General features: G+C 46.4%; 1 protein-coding gene across 1 annotated transcript in view; it reads left to right on the top strand.

The window, feature by feature from the left end:
* The first annotated feature begins 7,631 nt into the window (after window positions 1–7,631).
* Window positions 7,632–16,098, top strand: part of ppm1e (protein phosphatase, Mg2+/Mn2+ dependent, 1E) — a 64,541-nt gene continuing 56,074 nt past the window's right edge. The window contains exon 1 of the mRNA XM_056284245.1: window positions 7,632–7,813. Coding sequence (XP_056140220.1) covers window positions 7,632–7,813 — 182 coding nt within the window. The remainder of the gene's footprint in view (window positions 7,814–16,098) is intronic.

Below are 16,098 nucleotides of genomic sequence, written 5' to 3' on the forward strand. Positions count from 1 at the left end.
GCTGCCCAGAGATACTCTGGTTGAGTTGTGTGACCATCTAATCATCGCAGGACGAGGGTTTAAGCATGTTACTGGAAAGGGTCGAACAGCTCTCATCACACTAATTTCAAACTACGTACATACAGAGCGAAGAGCTAGAAAAACTTGAGGATAAAGGAATGGCTAACTTGTTCCATCTTCAAGACAACATTTCTGAGCTCCAGGCAGCTCGTAAAACTGGCACACTAAAACAGGCAGACGAGGAACAGAAAAAACAGGACTAAGATGAGGAAAAAAAATAATCAAGGAAATTGAGGCCTTGCAACTTCAGTTGGCAACCACACAGAAACAGAATGAGAAAAACAAGCAAGAGAACAGGGAAATTAAAAACATGATTTCCAGCAGGATGCTAGCACCGAGCACAGCCTCCAGTCATGCACCTCCCCTATGGCATAAAGACTTGAAGATATCTGGCCAAATAGGTGAGCCTGGTCAGAAAGACCGACTAAACTTCTCAAGCCTAGCTCATCAAATCGAACATGGTGTAAGCAAGAGCTTCCCTGAACTTGAGATCGTAGATGCAGTGATAAGAGCAATATCCCCTGGCATGCAACTTCGTAGCTATCTGGAGGAGAAAGCCAACTTGATCTTACCCACATTAAGGTGAATACTCCATTCTCATTACCAGGAGAAAAGTGCAGCCGATCTCTATAAGCAGCTGACCTCAGAGATGCAGGACCTAAAAGAAAACACCCAGAACTTCCTTATTCGTGCTTTCGACCTGAGACAAAAGATCTTGTTGGCTTTGCAGGAATCAGTCAGGTCTCCAATATGACCCCGGGTTGGTGCAGAAAATGTTCCTTCACATTGTGTTACCTGGCCTGCAGAGTAACGACATCAAACGTGACCTCCAGCCTTATTTGGAGCAAACTGGCATCTCTGATGAACTGTTACTTGAGCGAATGAACACAATATGTGCCTATGAGGCAGAAAGGCAAAATAAAAAAAAATGTTAGGACAACAACGGCCTGTCACTATCCACTCAGCCCAGTCAAGCAACACTCCTGTTGAAAAGAAAGAAAAACCGTCTACTCAACAAAACCCTGGTAAAATCTCCCCTATTGTACTCTCACAGCTTGAAGAAATGAGGTCTGAAATGGCTCTGCTGAAAGATCTTAAAGCTGAAGTTTCTTAAATTAGGGAGTCCATGCAACAGCTCCAATACACGCCCAGACAGTATCCACCAGCAGGGGGACCGGATGGCACATTAGTCCCACAGTTTCCAAGTCAGCAGATGCAGGAGCTGCCACAGGGATACTGGTTCACTCCTGGCCCCAGACACGGAGGAGGGACCGCCCAGTATCAACAAAGGTTTTCCCCCCAGCGCAGCTTTCCTCCATCAAATCGTGGGCGCATAAGGAAATGTTTTGGCTGTCAACAGAGTGGTTCAGAGATGCCAATTGCCTCTCCTTTTTTTTTTCAAACTAATTTCTGATTTTCTCCCAATTTAGTGCCCAATCGGTCCCCCTATTTTAATTCAAACACCCACCCTGGTACATGTGTTCGCCAACTGCATCTCTCTGGCTGGCAGTCTCGAAGGAGACGCCTTGCCACTTTCATGACAAGGCGAATCCAGGCCGAACCACTGCTTTTTCCGACACACACGGAGACGCATTCATGTGACGAACAAAAGCCATCTCCGCCCCCCTCCTGAAGACAGCGTTGCCAATCATTGCTGCTTCATCGAGTCTGGCCATAGTCGGATCTGATGAGACCGGGGCGCGAACCCCTGGTCTGCAGTGGGCAACTGCATCGACACAAAGCCGATGCTTAGACCGCTACACCACCGCGGATGCTAATTGCCTCTCCTTACGGCATCCCCCAGCCGATGCTGCCAGTCTTCGAGCGTGACCGCAAATTTACTTTGACTCTAGATGGCCTTGGATAACTTGATGGGCCACAGGCACCTGACTGAACAGTATAAGTACCAAGTGCTTCTCGGCCACTTGAAGCTCCCCAGTGCCCTCCATCTAGCAAAGGCCTACATGTATGACCTTTGGCCTTATACCACTGCACTGCAAGCCTTGCAAGACAAATACAGTCAACCCCGACAGCTCATCCAGTCAGAGCTAGGTGCCATCCTCAACTCCCCTACCATCAAGTTTGGTGACACTGAAGCCTTTGACTCCTTTGCCCTGTCCATCCAGTCTCTGGTGGGCATTCTCGTGACACTTGAAGGGCCAAACGGGTACAATTTGAGATGTGGATCCCACGTCGACTGGCTCCTAAGCAAGATGCCTTCATCAAACAGGGATGGATTTATCAAATACTGTCTGAGCTGCGGCATTCTCCAGACAGGGTCAGACAGGACATACACCCTGCCTGACCTGGCAGCCTGGCTCCAGATGAAGTCACAAACTAAGCATCGCTCAAGCCAAGCTGCAGCACTCTACCAGTGTGATGCACCCAAGCCAGTCAAGAAGGCTCAACGTGTCTCTCATTACAAGGAGAAGACCACGACCATCCTTCTCAATGCTGGGGATATTTGCTAGTACTCCAGAGCCTGCTCACTCCAAGACCGCCTTTAAGTCCAAGCTGTATTGTGCCTTTTGTGACAACAAGGAGCAATTCTTGAATACATGTGACGACTTCAAGAAGTTATCTACCAGCCAGGTTATGAAGTGGATCCAAGAAGGGAAACGGTGCTGGAAGTGTGGCTGCAACCACTCTGCTGAAGCATGTACTCTGAAGTGCCCATGCAAGACCTGCAAAGAGCAGCACCTTACCATTCTGCATGACTCTGTCCAGCAGGGTGAAACCAAAGTCCACATGGTCACACCACCCATCAAGGTCTATCTCGATTGGCCCAACCGTCTGCAACAGGTAATGTTAAAGGTCGTCAAGGTCATCTTGCGGAATGGAGACCAAGCCCTGGAGACCTACGCCATGTTGGACGATGGCTCTGAATTAAGTATTGTTCTCCCTCAAGCTGTGCAGCGCCTGAACCTTCCCAGACAGCCAGAGACTTTCCATCTACAGATAGTCCAGCAGAATGTTGAACAGCTCCAGGGCAGATCCGTCTCCTTTGATGTTTCTCCACTGTGCACACCTTCCCAGGAGTACTGGATCCACCAGGCCTTCACTGCCGAAGGCCTCAGCCTGGCCGAACACTCCTACCCCGTGGCTGCACTACAGAAATGCTACAAGTACCTCCGCGGCCTGCCCTTGCCGCCAGTCGACCATGCCCAGCCGCTGCTTCTGATTGTTTCAGATATGCCACACCTCCTGATCCCAGTACAGCCCGTACGTGCAGGCCCGCCAGGTGGTCCTGTCAGCATCTGCATTAGGTTGGTCACTCCAGGGTCAACACTCTTCTTTACGCCAGTAAGAAGGAAGCCACCCGCTCCAAGCAGGACCAGCAAGCCATGGCTGTGCTCCAAGCATCCACCACCATGGCTGTGCTCCACGCATCCACCACCAGGGTCAAGGCCGATGGAGTCCAGTGCTACGCTACCCGCTGCTTCGGCAAGCAAGTGCTACTCCGCTTCATGCTCCAAAGGAAGCCGTGCTGCTGTGCCTCTGCAGCATAGAGAGAAGACTTGCCAAGGACCCTAGGCAGGTAGAGGTCTACTGTAATGAGATATGGAAACTGGAGAACGCTGGTTACGTGGCAAGGATAACCCCTGAAGAAGCTGACCAGTCCACAGAATCCTGGTACATTCAGCACCATATGGTGACCCACAACAGTAAGGACAGGATTGTCTTTAACTGTTCGTTTCAGTACCAAGGCCTGTCCTTAAATGACCTTCTGCTCCCTGGACCTGCACTTGGGCCTACCCTGCTTGGTGTCCTTATCAGGTTCTGCCAACATGCCGTGGCAGTCAGTGGTGACATCAAAGGCATGATCACCAGATCCGCCTGCTGCCCACTGACAAGCCAGTGCTACGCTTCATCTGGAGGAACATGGAGAGAGAGCAGGAGCCGAGCATTTATGAGTGGCAGGTACTCCCCTTCGGGACGGCATGTAGTCCCTGCTGTGCAATTTATGCCCTCCAGCAACACATCCAAAACCACACAGAGGGCAATCCCATCTTCACAGAGACAGTCGAGCAGTCCTTCTATGTCAATTGTTTGCATAGCACACACTCTGCTGAAGAGGCCAAGTGTCTCATCGACAACCTCCGCCAGCACCTACAGACTGGAGGGTTTGAGGTCCGCCAGTGGGCAAGCAACGTGCACATGGTCATCAAGCACCTCCTGCCTGAGGCCCACTCTGAAAGCAGCGAACTGTGGCTCTCCAAGAGCAGTAGCCACCTTCAGGAGCCTACCCTGGGTCTATGCTGGAACTGCCTCGGCGACTCCTTGGGTTATAAGCATCGTCCTGTGGAGACCTCAGCACCCACCATGAGGAACCTCTACCGAGTACTTGCCTGCCAGTATGACCCCTTTGGGTACATCATACCATTCACCACGAGGGCTAAGGTTCTCATACAAGACCTCTGGAAGGAGGAGAGTGGTTGGGACGACCTGATCTGACCTCAAAGTCTGCTCGACAGATGGCGCGCCTAGGAGCAAGAGATTCCTCACTTCATCCACCTGGAGTTCCCCCGAGCCTATGCTCCACCACACATGGACACCGCTACAGCAACAAGGGACCTCCACATCTTCTGCGATGCGTCTGAGCACGCATACGGCTCTGTTACCTACATGCGGACCATGGATGACCAACAGCAAGTCCACGTCACGTTTCCTTCGTGCTCGCTAGGTCTCGGGTGGCTCCCATGAAGCAGCTGTCGATGCCCCGACTTAAATGAGTGCTGCCATCACAGGTGCTCAGCTCGCTGACGTACTCCAAACTGAGCTCACCGTGCCCATCCAGTGGGTTGTCTTGTCGTTGGACTCCACCACAGTTCTCCACTGAATCAAGTCAGAGTCCTGTAGATACAAAGTCTTCGTGGGCACACAAGTTGTGGAAATCCTGAACCTGACTGAGCCCGATAGCTGGAGATACGTGAACTCTGTCACAAACACAGCAGATGACATCACTCGGGGTCTAACCCAGGAGGAATTAGCCCAATCACATCGATGGCACCAAGGTCCAGAGTTCCTCTACTTACCTGAAGGTCAGTGGCCTACTATGCCTTCTACTCATCCTGAGTCTGACCACAGCGAACTGAAGAAGTCCGCCATAATCTGTAATGTAACTATCTCTCCCGGTCCTCAGCTCCCTGCCATCAAAGACTTCTCTTCATGGAAAGAGCTTGTCCAAGCAACAGTCAGGCCCCTTCATGGGGCAGCTGATGCCCAGACCGCAGATCAGCCTTGTGAAGCAGCCGACTACCTCAGTGCTGAGAAGGTCCTCCTTGAACGAGCCCAGCTGGACTCATTCCCAGATGAGATCAAGGCTCTCAAGTCCGACTGGTCACTTCCCTCGGACAGTCGCTTGGGCTCCCTATCTCCGGAGTATGACAAGGCTACAGGTCTTCTCAGAGTAAGCGGTAAGCTGCGCAGAGCCGAGAACTTGGAGATGGACACCATTCACCCAACCGTCTTGGATCCACACCATCCCCTGACAAAGCTGCTCATCCAAGACTATGATCAAACTCTTCTCAACCCTGCGCCTGAGAGGGTAGGCCACTCGCTGATCTCCGACGTAAATTCTGGGTTCTACATGGAAGAGAAGTGTTCTGCAATCATCAGCACTCCTGCTGAGAATGTCAACTGTGGCGAGCAAAGCAGACGTACCCTGGAGCTGACGGGCGCGTCAGCACCGCGGCCGTGCAGATGAACGACGGAATTTACCTGCGCCCTGTGTCCCGGCTGGTGCAGCTTCCGAGTATCCCGGATACAGAGGACCCCTGAGAGGCTTTGCTGTTTTGTTCAAAAGGTCTAAGTAGACTTTTGGGGGCGGCTGTGTAGGAAAGCCCTCGTTAAGAAGAGGAGTTTAGTTTGGCTCTTGCTAGTATTACTAGTATTGTGCACTCACTTGAGTTTACTGGTAAGGTTACTGGCCCTGACCAGGGGATTTCTAACCGGTTCTAACCAGCTTGTCTCAGTCCGTCTGTCTGCCAGTGAGCTACAGTCTGCCTCTTCCATTTCGAGGAAATTGTGTGTCAATGACAGATACACACATTCTTCGAATAAATACCCTCAAACTGAAGCTCCGCCTCCGTGATTCTCTAATCGGAGTCACACCGCCATAGTGTTCGCCAGCTCTATTCAATGCATCTGTAGAAGCCATAGACTGCTGTTGTACAAGGTCTGTGAATTATCTTGAGTAACTAGGTCATGATTTCTGGAAAAAGACATTACTGTTGAGTTTTTAAAACATTTCTTTGGCGTTTTGCACAACACAAGCCGAGTGCCATCCAGTTCCGTTGTATTCGAGACAAGCTAGACACCTCTACGGCCGATATCTCCAAAACTTGGCAAATCACACCAAAAACGATCTCGATGGATGAATAGCATTACAGGTAAGAGGAAAAACATTTATTTTTGATTACGGAGGGAACTGTCCCTTTAAGACCTTCCTAACCTTGGCGTCATTGGTCCTTACAAGCAAGTAATTGTCTATGTACCAATCAGAGTAGCCTGACTTTCTTGATCTAACTCCTATTGCACTGAAGACCAGACCAGACCTCTTTATTTCCATTTCAAGATCAAACATTTATTAATTATACAGCAGAGGCTTTTTTATGCAAGGTATGGAACAACAATTTGGTTTGATGACATTTATAATTCAGCCAAAATGAAAAGTTCTGCTGCTTATTTGAATGTTCTACGTAACCTGGTGTTATTACTGGCAATTTACTGCAAATTGAACCAGCCATTACCAAGCTTGATTGAGTGTATGCAGCTACAGCATGTTTGCTGGGAGATGATGGGGATGATGGAGACTTATAGGGAATGTACTTTCCCTTTTCATAGCTGATCACGCTCAATGACTGTTTTATTTTACACAAAATTGGTTAAGAAATTTCGAAGATGGATCAATAGTGTAACTGATTCATTTCTTTTTTGAATAATATCACTTTCCATCTCCTGCCCAAAAAATACCCTTTCCCCATTAAATTGTAACAACAACAATAATAATAATCTTATAAGAATAGTTTGATAAATCAAATAATTTACGACTGTCCTTGCGTCAAGGTTAATTGCACCTTGCAAAGATGAAATACAAGATGCGTTTGCGTTCATCATGGTCAGATTTATGTAAACTAGCTCATCCATACGTGGCATGGTGTCTATTCTTACATGCAATTTTTACGCTCGCTCTCTCTTTCTCTCTCGTGCGCCTGGGGCAGGTGCGAGGTGTCGAGGCACAATTCCGACCCGCAGGTGCGTCTTCGTGCGTGCCGAGTCCCGTCAACGTCAGCCACCGGACGGGACGTGAGCCAATTGGCTGCCGCTTCCTCACGTACGCGCGTTCCCGGCGAGCTCTTGTCTCCCATCTCCACCCCCAACCCCCACCCACCTCCTTTCATTTTAAATCCCCCCTTCGTCCTCTCACGTCACCCATCATCCACCCACCCTCTTTTTTTTTTTTTTTTTTACAGCCGGCGCCGCCGAGTGATTCGTCCAGCCTGCGATTCCGAAGTACAGTCCTATTGACGGGCTTGAGCTCTATCCAGTCTGTCCAGGAATGAGAAGTGATGGCGGGCTCTGCAACAGAGGAGAAAACCTTCCGACGGTTCTTGGAGCTCTTCCTCCGGGAGATGAGACCCCCTCTCCAGGAGAACGACCCGCTGCCGATGCGCCCTTTGACAGACCTCATCTCGGAGGACGAAGTGGAAGGGGAATGCCTCGACCTGTGTGTTCAACACTTGTACAAATAGTTAAGTGTCGTCTCCCTCCTATACCGCATGTGTTTATTTACTCTTTCCACGCTGCGCCCCTGATTATTCATCGAAATGTAAGTCGGACAGGGACGCTGTATTGTCTATGGGCTTGCAAAAGTTACGGTGAATATTTCTATGCAGCCGATAATGATTCAAGAGGTGTCTAGGGGGTAAAACTTGCTTATCTGAACTCGTAAGAGAATCGCATTGAAGATGTGCGCTCGTCCGGTTAACTCAGTTTTACGGGTTCTGAAACGTGTGTTTTTTCTCTTTACTCAAGTCAAATGGTTGTTGTTTATTGCGCTGCTCCGGCCGGTTAAGATGATGCCTTTGCTCAACGGCATACTGGGGTGTGTCTAGTGCAGCCAAGTTCAAGCAAGTTAATTGAGAGGCGAATGTGGAATTTCAAACGAAACGAATAAGTCCGAGACCGCCTCTCGGTCCATTAACAGGAACTTGTACCGCTCAGCCGTCTCTAGTTCATATACTTCGCACTTGTTCCCCCACACCAGGGTTGAGATTACCCACGTCGTTTCTCGCGTAATAGGACGTCATTGGCTTCGTACGTATAGCCGCCGCCGTCTCCATCATTTGGCAGCAGCCATCGTCTGGCTGCGTTACGCAGAGCGGATCCGCAGGCAGGCTAAAAATGGTGACACCGATTACGACTAATCGTTACAGACTATTAAACTAGGCTTTACTCCAACAATGAATGACTACGTCATTCACGCGGTTACAAATTGCTCTAAAACTGATGGAGTGACAAAGTAGACTCATGATCGATTGCTCAGTTTTTTTTGGGGAGGGGGGGAAACAACGTCCTCTCGGAGTAGATTGAACTGAATCAGGGAACGTTGCGTGTTATCGGGTCGATGCGTGGCGTTTTGCACACAGAACAGACGTTATAGGCATTGGCATCTTCGCCTCCGTCTGCTCTCAGTCTCGCTACAGTCACATCCCTGTGGTACGGCGGAGATCGCCTTTGTATTAGTAGAGCACATTAGTGTACGTCAGAGCAATGTCCACAAATACGGAACATGCAATTAGCGGAACAATGGCAACAAATAACAGGCCTACCAGTTATTCGGCTCTTATTTCACGAGATGCAGAATGTTACGCTGGATCTTGTCCTTTAAAAAAAAACCTTAAAATAGTTTTTGGATTTGGTCCCCACATGAATGTACCAGCGAAGAAGAGAGAGAAAAAAGACCTACCTGCTGATGGGCTCACAGAACTGCTCTTTAAGCCATGTTGCGGTGGCCTGGTTTTGAATCCAAAGTTGGTTCAGAGAACTGTTGGGAATGACAGTGTGTGTGGGTGCAGAGCGTGGCAAGAGCACACCCGATGTGACCATTTCCATTTCGATTAACAGTGAAAAGGTTGGTTTGTTAGGTGGTTTGCACAGGGCAAACACACAAAGCACTTAAAACGTGCACTCTGTGAACATGCATTTCTTCAGAAGCCTCTCACTTTACAGTGCAGTCACCTCAAGGAATGGTGCACCCATATGGACAGAAGGTCTATAGTCTAACATGAGCTACTCGCTTGTAAAACCAACATCTGTCGTGAACACGTACTTATGATGGAGTTGAAAGGTTATTATCAGCTGTCTTAAAATTCATTTATTTAACAGAATTTATCTATTCAACAATTCTGAATATATTGGTTTTGGACAACTATGCCTATTACTGCACATATAGAGGCAGGAAATTGATGTGATGACATTTTTTTTAATCTCATAATCCTAGAGGTGTGTCTGTCACTCCATAAAATACATTACCTCAGTGACTGGGTCGTTCAGGTATTTGCAGCAATTTTTTTTGCCTTTTTCCCAGCACTGCTGCTAGAAGTTAGTGGGGCTAGAAAACGGCAAACGTCTTTTTTAAATGAAGTGTATGGAATCTGACAAATCATCTTTAGGTTTTGTTTTTTTTGGGTTTTTTTTTTTGCTTTACTGGTCTTATCCATTTGCAGTGGGTGCAGACGAGGAGATGACAACACTGTTAGCACTATCGGCTTGTTAGATCAGCCCAACACAAACGAGCCCGTGTCTATTACTATTTGTATTTCATTCAAATTTGTACAAGGATGATAGCAGGGCTCACTGTGGTGCTACAGCTGTTAACAGTATTGTCTGAATGCTACACTAGGATGCATACCCAGTTTGCCCGGCATTGCCATGGTGTCACCGACAAAGTAGAATCAAGGTTCATTACTCTTAAACACACCATGAACGTATGTCTTGAATTAAACAGGCTGCAGGTTTTCGTCCTGCGCTCCAGCCCCTGCAACAGTTCAATAGACTTTTTTTATGTGTGCAATTTCTTTGCTGATAATGATAGTGTGAGCTGTTCCTCACACTGTGCTGGAAGCATCATCCTCTCTTGTGATTCATCCCAATGTGTCATTAGTTTGTCTCTGGGTTGAAGATCTAATAATAGACATGGAAGAAATGGTGATCCCCTCTGCTGTCTTCTGCTGTCCTCTCCCTCTCTCTCTCTCTCTCTCTTTCTGTGTGCATATGTGCACGTTGGTGTGTGAGAGAAGTGTGAACCCCTTGGAGTGCTCGGTTGAGAGCTTCGACAAGGCTTGTGTGTGTGTATACGTGCGCGTGTGTCGTCTTTACCTTTGGGTCGCTCTTTAAATGCTGACAGTCAGCGGGAGCAACACTGTGATCCCATTGTCCCCCAGGCTGCCAGGGGACACCATTTTAAATGAAGAGAAATTAGTGAGTCAACATCATGCAGCCCACTCACCCATAGGGGGGTTGGGGCCCATGGATGGTGTGCGCACACATGGAAACGAGGGAAAGTAAAAATCACCTTCAAGGCAACAGAATTTAGATGTGTTGTTGACTTGTCTTTAGGATGAGAGAGGAGGCTTAGAGACTGCAGCCCTACATCGCGTTCCCTGTCAAAACCATGTGCCCTGTCTTAGTCCCGTCTCCACAGGGGATGAAGGGACATCGTATGTTTGAGGAGGGCAGCTTAACACAATGAGATAAAAAAAAAATATCTGTCTCGTAAAGAATTTACTTGAATCACTGGATTTTATATGTGTGTGTGTGTGTGTGTGTGTGTGTGTGTGTGTGTGTGTGTATGTATATATATATATAAAAAATGTATAAATATAAAAATATATAAAAATAAGAAATAATAAAATAAAATAATAAAAATAATACATATAAAAATATATTTAAAAAATATAGCGGTTTTTTTGGGTTTTTTTTCGGAAACCGTCAATGGTGTTGATTAAAGTGCTCAACAGATGAGGGCGGAATATCCCCTAAATCTAACATAATATATACATAAAATTATGCTTGCCGAAGGGCCTCAACAGAAAGCTTATAATTACCATATAACTTATGGTTTCCCTTTTAAAACAGCGGTTGTAGCAAAGATTTGATAAAATGGTAAAACATGGTTGTAACTGACAGTCAACTTTTGCTCAAAGCTCTCCCCCAAAAGGCAGAGATGGCCCTAGAGAGAACCAAATCAGTTGTTTACTTCATTAGCTGGCAAACCCATGGTTTGCGAAAGGGTTTTGATGGGTTAATTTTTAATCTACTTTAAACCTTTTCACGGAAATGTGGCAATGAAACATACACATTATGTCTAAAGGTGTAAATCTGATGATAGCGATTCAGAGCATCAGTGGAACAAAAACAAGGGCATAATGAGACAGACCACTTGTGAATAAATTATTTCATACTTACACCCATAATGGATAGATGTGTTTGTAATCTTTATAAATTGACTGCTGAGAAATTTGCATAGACTTGAAGAGGAGTATGTCGAGAGTGAAAGTGGTATGGAAAAGAGGGAAGACACAATTACAACGTCACCTCCCTCCATTATTTTTTTCCGCTGCCCCCGTTAGCCCCTAGCAAAGCTGACAGACACTAATTGAGAGAGGAGAGCTCTTCTAAACCCCATTAAACAAGGATGTCTCCCACAGCTGTGAACAACCATTGGGTATATCTGGCTTCCTCTGAGACATGTGCACATTCAAGCGTGCACACACACACTCACACACACACACACACACACACACACACACACACACACATGCAAGAATGCATGCATGCATGCACATACACACACGTGCATGCACACATGTCTATTGCAACATGCTCTTAAAGAAATACTATTGTTTGTGGTCTGGGGTGCTGCAGCTGATGGCTTCATTAATAAGCACTATTGTGACAGGTGTGGACATCAGAGAAAATGTGTGTGGGTGGGTGGATGAAGAATGGGGTATTTGCAGACATTAACCATTCAGAATCGATCACACTTGACTGCCAGAGTCTGGACAAGGAACTGGGCTGAATTGTTTGCATAGCTGCTCAGCCATTTAGCAGTTGTAATAAACGTCATTCTAAAATCTGTTTGTCTATCCCAGGGATGACACTACATATAAAAAGGTCTGCAACCTCACATAGGAGCTGACACCCCTCAGTTTTGTTGCTGATTCATTACATGGAGGATGTATATCATAAATGTCAAGACAATATGCTCTGTGACTCCCCTAATATAGTTGTATGCAAAGTTGAAAAACGAGTCTCCCTTTCACGAAAAGCAGAATCAACCGCCGATAAAACGGCATATTTTATGACACAACCTGTAGATGCAAGTTGGTTTAAGTGATCTCAAGAGTCATTTTGAATCTTGGCTAATGAGGTTATTATGTTGTTGATTCTTTTTTTCCTGAAGAACAAACCAAAAAAAAAAAAAAAAGACAAACAAAACAATCCCCAAATCAACAAGCCAAAGTGTGGCTCATTACCTCCGAGGAAAGACATCATCACTTCAGTAGTTACTCCAGAGCTACTGTCAACTCCTCTGTGGTCACACCCACTCGTTGTGGAATATTGTTTTAAAGCGACAAGTTAAACATGCAAATCCTTGTTTAAATGGCATGCTTTTGTAGTAACGATATGATTTATCTCCTCTCTCTCCCTTGCTGTTGTTACATAACAGCTGATCGTCCTCCATTGTTCACATGCTGTGAATCCACTTTATGTATCGCTGTTATCCTTGCTTTCAGGATGTTCAAGCCTTTACCGTTCAGCAACACACTTTGGCATGGATAGGTTTTGAATTTTCACACGCTATGATTAGTTGTCGGTTCATATATTGCTTTTCTATTCTTTTCTGCATATTTTAGCTTTGCTCCAACCCTTTTTTAGTGGTTACCTGAGAATAGCGCATATATAATAGTATATGTAACAGTATAATATTTTAGCATGGTCTATTCTGAAATCCAGCCATGTCAAATAAAGGTGAAAGTTGCCTCTTCAATGGTGGTAATGGTAATTTTGAAAATATTTTTCAAACCGACCATAATAAGTCTGTTTGGTTCAACTGGCCTGTGTGCTCAGCTGTCAGCATTGGAAATAGTTACACTCGGTGAAGTAAGCAGAGATCCTGCTTGCAGCCTGGCACTCATGGCAAAATCACAGTGTTAGGGCATCCGGGTGGCATAGTGGTCTATTCCGTTGCCTACCAACACGGAGCCAGAGGGGAACCCTCAGGGACTTCTAGGACTTCAGAGAAGGCCCAACATATCAGCATTTTAAATGCTATATTTAAATTCTTTCATTTAATAATAATTTTCTCTCCTAATTCTAATTTTAGCATTAGTTTCTATCAAGCTTGCTTCAGTAATGAAAGGGTTACTGGCCTGAAACCATGAAAATCGAGTTATCCAATCAGATTTTGTTGTCATTGTCTCTTGGCAGAGAAAGGGTTAGCTGGCTGACTCCCTCATTGGTTAGGACTGCTAGAAGTCTTTGTGCTTGTGTGTTTATTTAGAAAGTGACAGGTGTATCAGCCAATCATATTTTACTGTTGTAGTGGGTGGGACAAAAAAATACTGCCCTAGGACTTCTAGAAGTCCAGACCTGTCCAGATGCGGGCTCACTCATATAAAAGAATGATGTGAGGTTGCTGAGGGGTCATTACTTGTGATTGACCAACTCTTTACACTGGCGATCCAAATCTACTGGTTCACTTAAACCAATTGAACCACACATCACTAACGTTAGTCTGTGTATCAGACGAGTGCGATGAAGTTTAGTTTAGTTAGACAAAAGATGAAGCATGGCTACAGGAGGAGATGAGAGCGACGTTGTAGCTAGCTTGTTCGCGTTACCCTTCTCAAGACGTGCTTTCGGGGAAAAGCAACAAGTGATTGGAAATGGAAGGCCAACTCCCGCTCTTGTCTTGCCTACGCTTCATCACCTCACGTCTGGTGTTGACCATCCCCGTATCCACCTCTTCAGTTGAGTGGTCTTTCTTGGCCCTGAAGCGCATCAAGACGCACACCAGTAACACAACCGGACAGGATCGACTGGGAGCTTTGGCACTGATGTCCATAGAAAAAGGCCTTCTGATGGAACTTAAATCCAAGGACAAACTGCATGATGCGGCCATTGCCCACTTCACAAAGAAGGACCAATGGATGGACTTTATATTCAAGTAGTCTAATAAGGTCAGCTGCCTAATTTTATTTTACTCCAAATCAAAGCTGGTGTATTCATTTTACATATTGTGATGGCACTTCATAGCTGGTTAATACCACACTTTGCTCATGTAACGTCAGGCCTACTATACTCAATATTATGGCGTACGGTTTGGCATATTTTGCATATGATTGTATTGCGACTTTGCTCATGGCATATTCTGCATGTGAAGGTTGATTTTATCGTTACTTCTATTCTTTGCTCATGAATTGCTTTGACTTGGTCTGGTCAGTTTGTAAAGAGGGTTTCTAGCGCTTTCCATGGTGATGTTGTAGGCCAGAAGTGGAGGCCATGTCATGTGCATTTTCATTGTTTTCCAAGTATGGAGAGAGACAAAGGCTATTTGATATCCAATGGATTGGATTTTGGTGGATCTTGAGGCACTGAGTTACTGGCGGTGTGTGTGTGTGTGTGTGTGTGTGTGTGTGTGTGTGTTAGAGCTGTGTGTCGGAGCTGTTCACATATTAAAAAAATATCCCCAAAATTTGGCTGATTACAATATCAGTGTGCTGTTGAAGGCCCACTGCCAGACCCCACGGTTCGCTACGGACACAATTGGCTGTGTCTGTGGGTGGGAAGCTGGATGTGGGTATGTGTCCTGGTCGCTGCCCTAGCGCCTCCTCTGATCATCGGCGTGCCTGTTTAAGGTGGAGGGGGAACTGGGGGGAATAGCGTGATACCCCCACGCGCTACGTCCCCCTGGCGAAACTCTTCACTGTCAGGTGAAAAGAAGCGGCTGGCGACTCCACATATATTGGAGGAGGCATGTGGTAGTCTGCAGCCCTCCCCGGCTCGGCAGAGGGGGTGGAGCAGTGACCAGGACCGCTCGGAAGAGTGGAGTAATTGACCGGATACAATTGGGGAGAAAAAGGGGGGGGGGGAATCGCAGGGTTATGGTATGATATAGTAAACCAAATGGGAAATGATGAAGGAAAATGAGATGTTTCTCTACATGATAATAAAACCAGTTATGGCGTATTCTAGACAAGTAGCATATCCATAGGGCACCAGTGCACAACTGCATTGCCGGTTTTGTCTTTGTGGTTCACTTTCCAAATCTGTTGCCTCCCTCCTATCAAACAGTCAAATTTCTCTCTCTACACCACCAAGCTCTGGAACAACCGTCACAACCAGGTCAGGCTCACCAACCTAGTGTCCTATCTTACATCACTTTAAAAAAAAACGTTCTTTTATTTTTTTCTTCTTTTAGATTATCTGTCATTTGTGCATTTTTTTCAGTCTTGTTTCAGATATTTTCTGCCTTCCCTCTCCAGTACTTTCATCATTTGCTTATTCTCTCATTTGCTCCCTCACATCTTTTTGTGAGCAAACCTGTTTTGCTAAGCGTCCTATGAAGGTTGTGATTATGGTTATTATTAGTATTGTTCTTGTTGTTTATTGCATATGGTTTTGCACCATGTTAACTGTAGCACTGGGTTCAGAACCATGGACAGCGATTTAATTGAAGCCTGAGCCATCCATCCATCCATCCATTATCCAAACCGCTTATCCTGCTCTCAGGGTTGTGGGGGTGCTGGAGCCTTTCCCAACAGTCATTGGTCGGCAGGCGAGGAGACACCCTGGACAGGCCACCAGGCCATCACAGGGCCCACACACACACACACACACACACACACCCCAAGGGACAATTTAGTACGGCTGATTCACCTGACCTGAGCCAAAGCCAGAAAATCCCGTACTTTGAGTCCATCCCACTTGTAGCCAGAGACCCTTGACCCAAGATCAAATATTCCAGCT

This window comes from Lampris incognitus, chromosome 8 (genome assembly GCF_029633865.1).
Source record: "Lampris incognitus isolate fLamInc1 chromosome 8, fLamInc1.hap2, whole genome shotgun sequence".
Taxonomy (NCBI): Eukaryota; Metazoa; Chordata; class Actinopteri; order Lampriformes; family Lampridae; genus Lampris; species Lampris incognitus.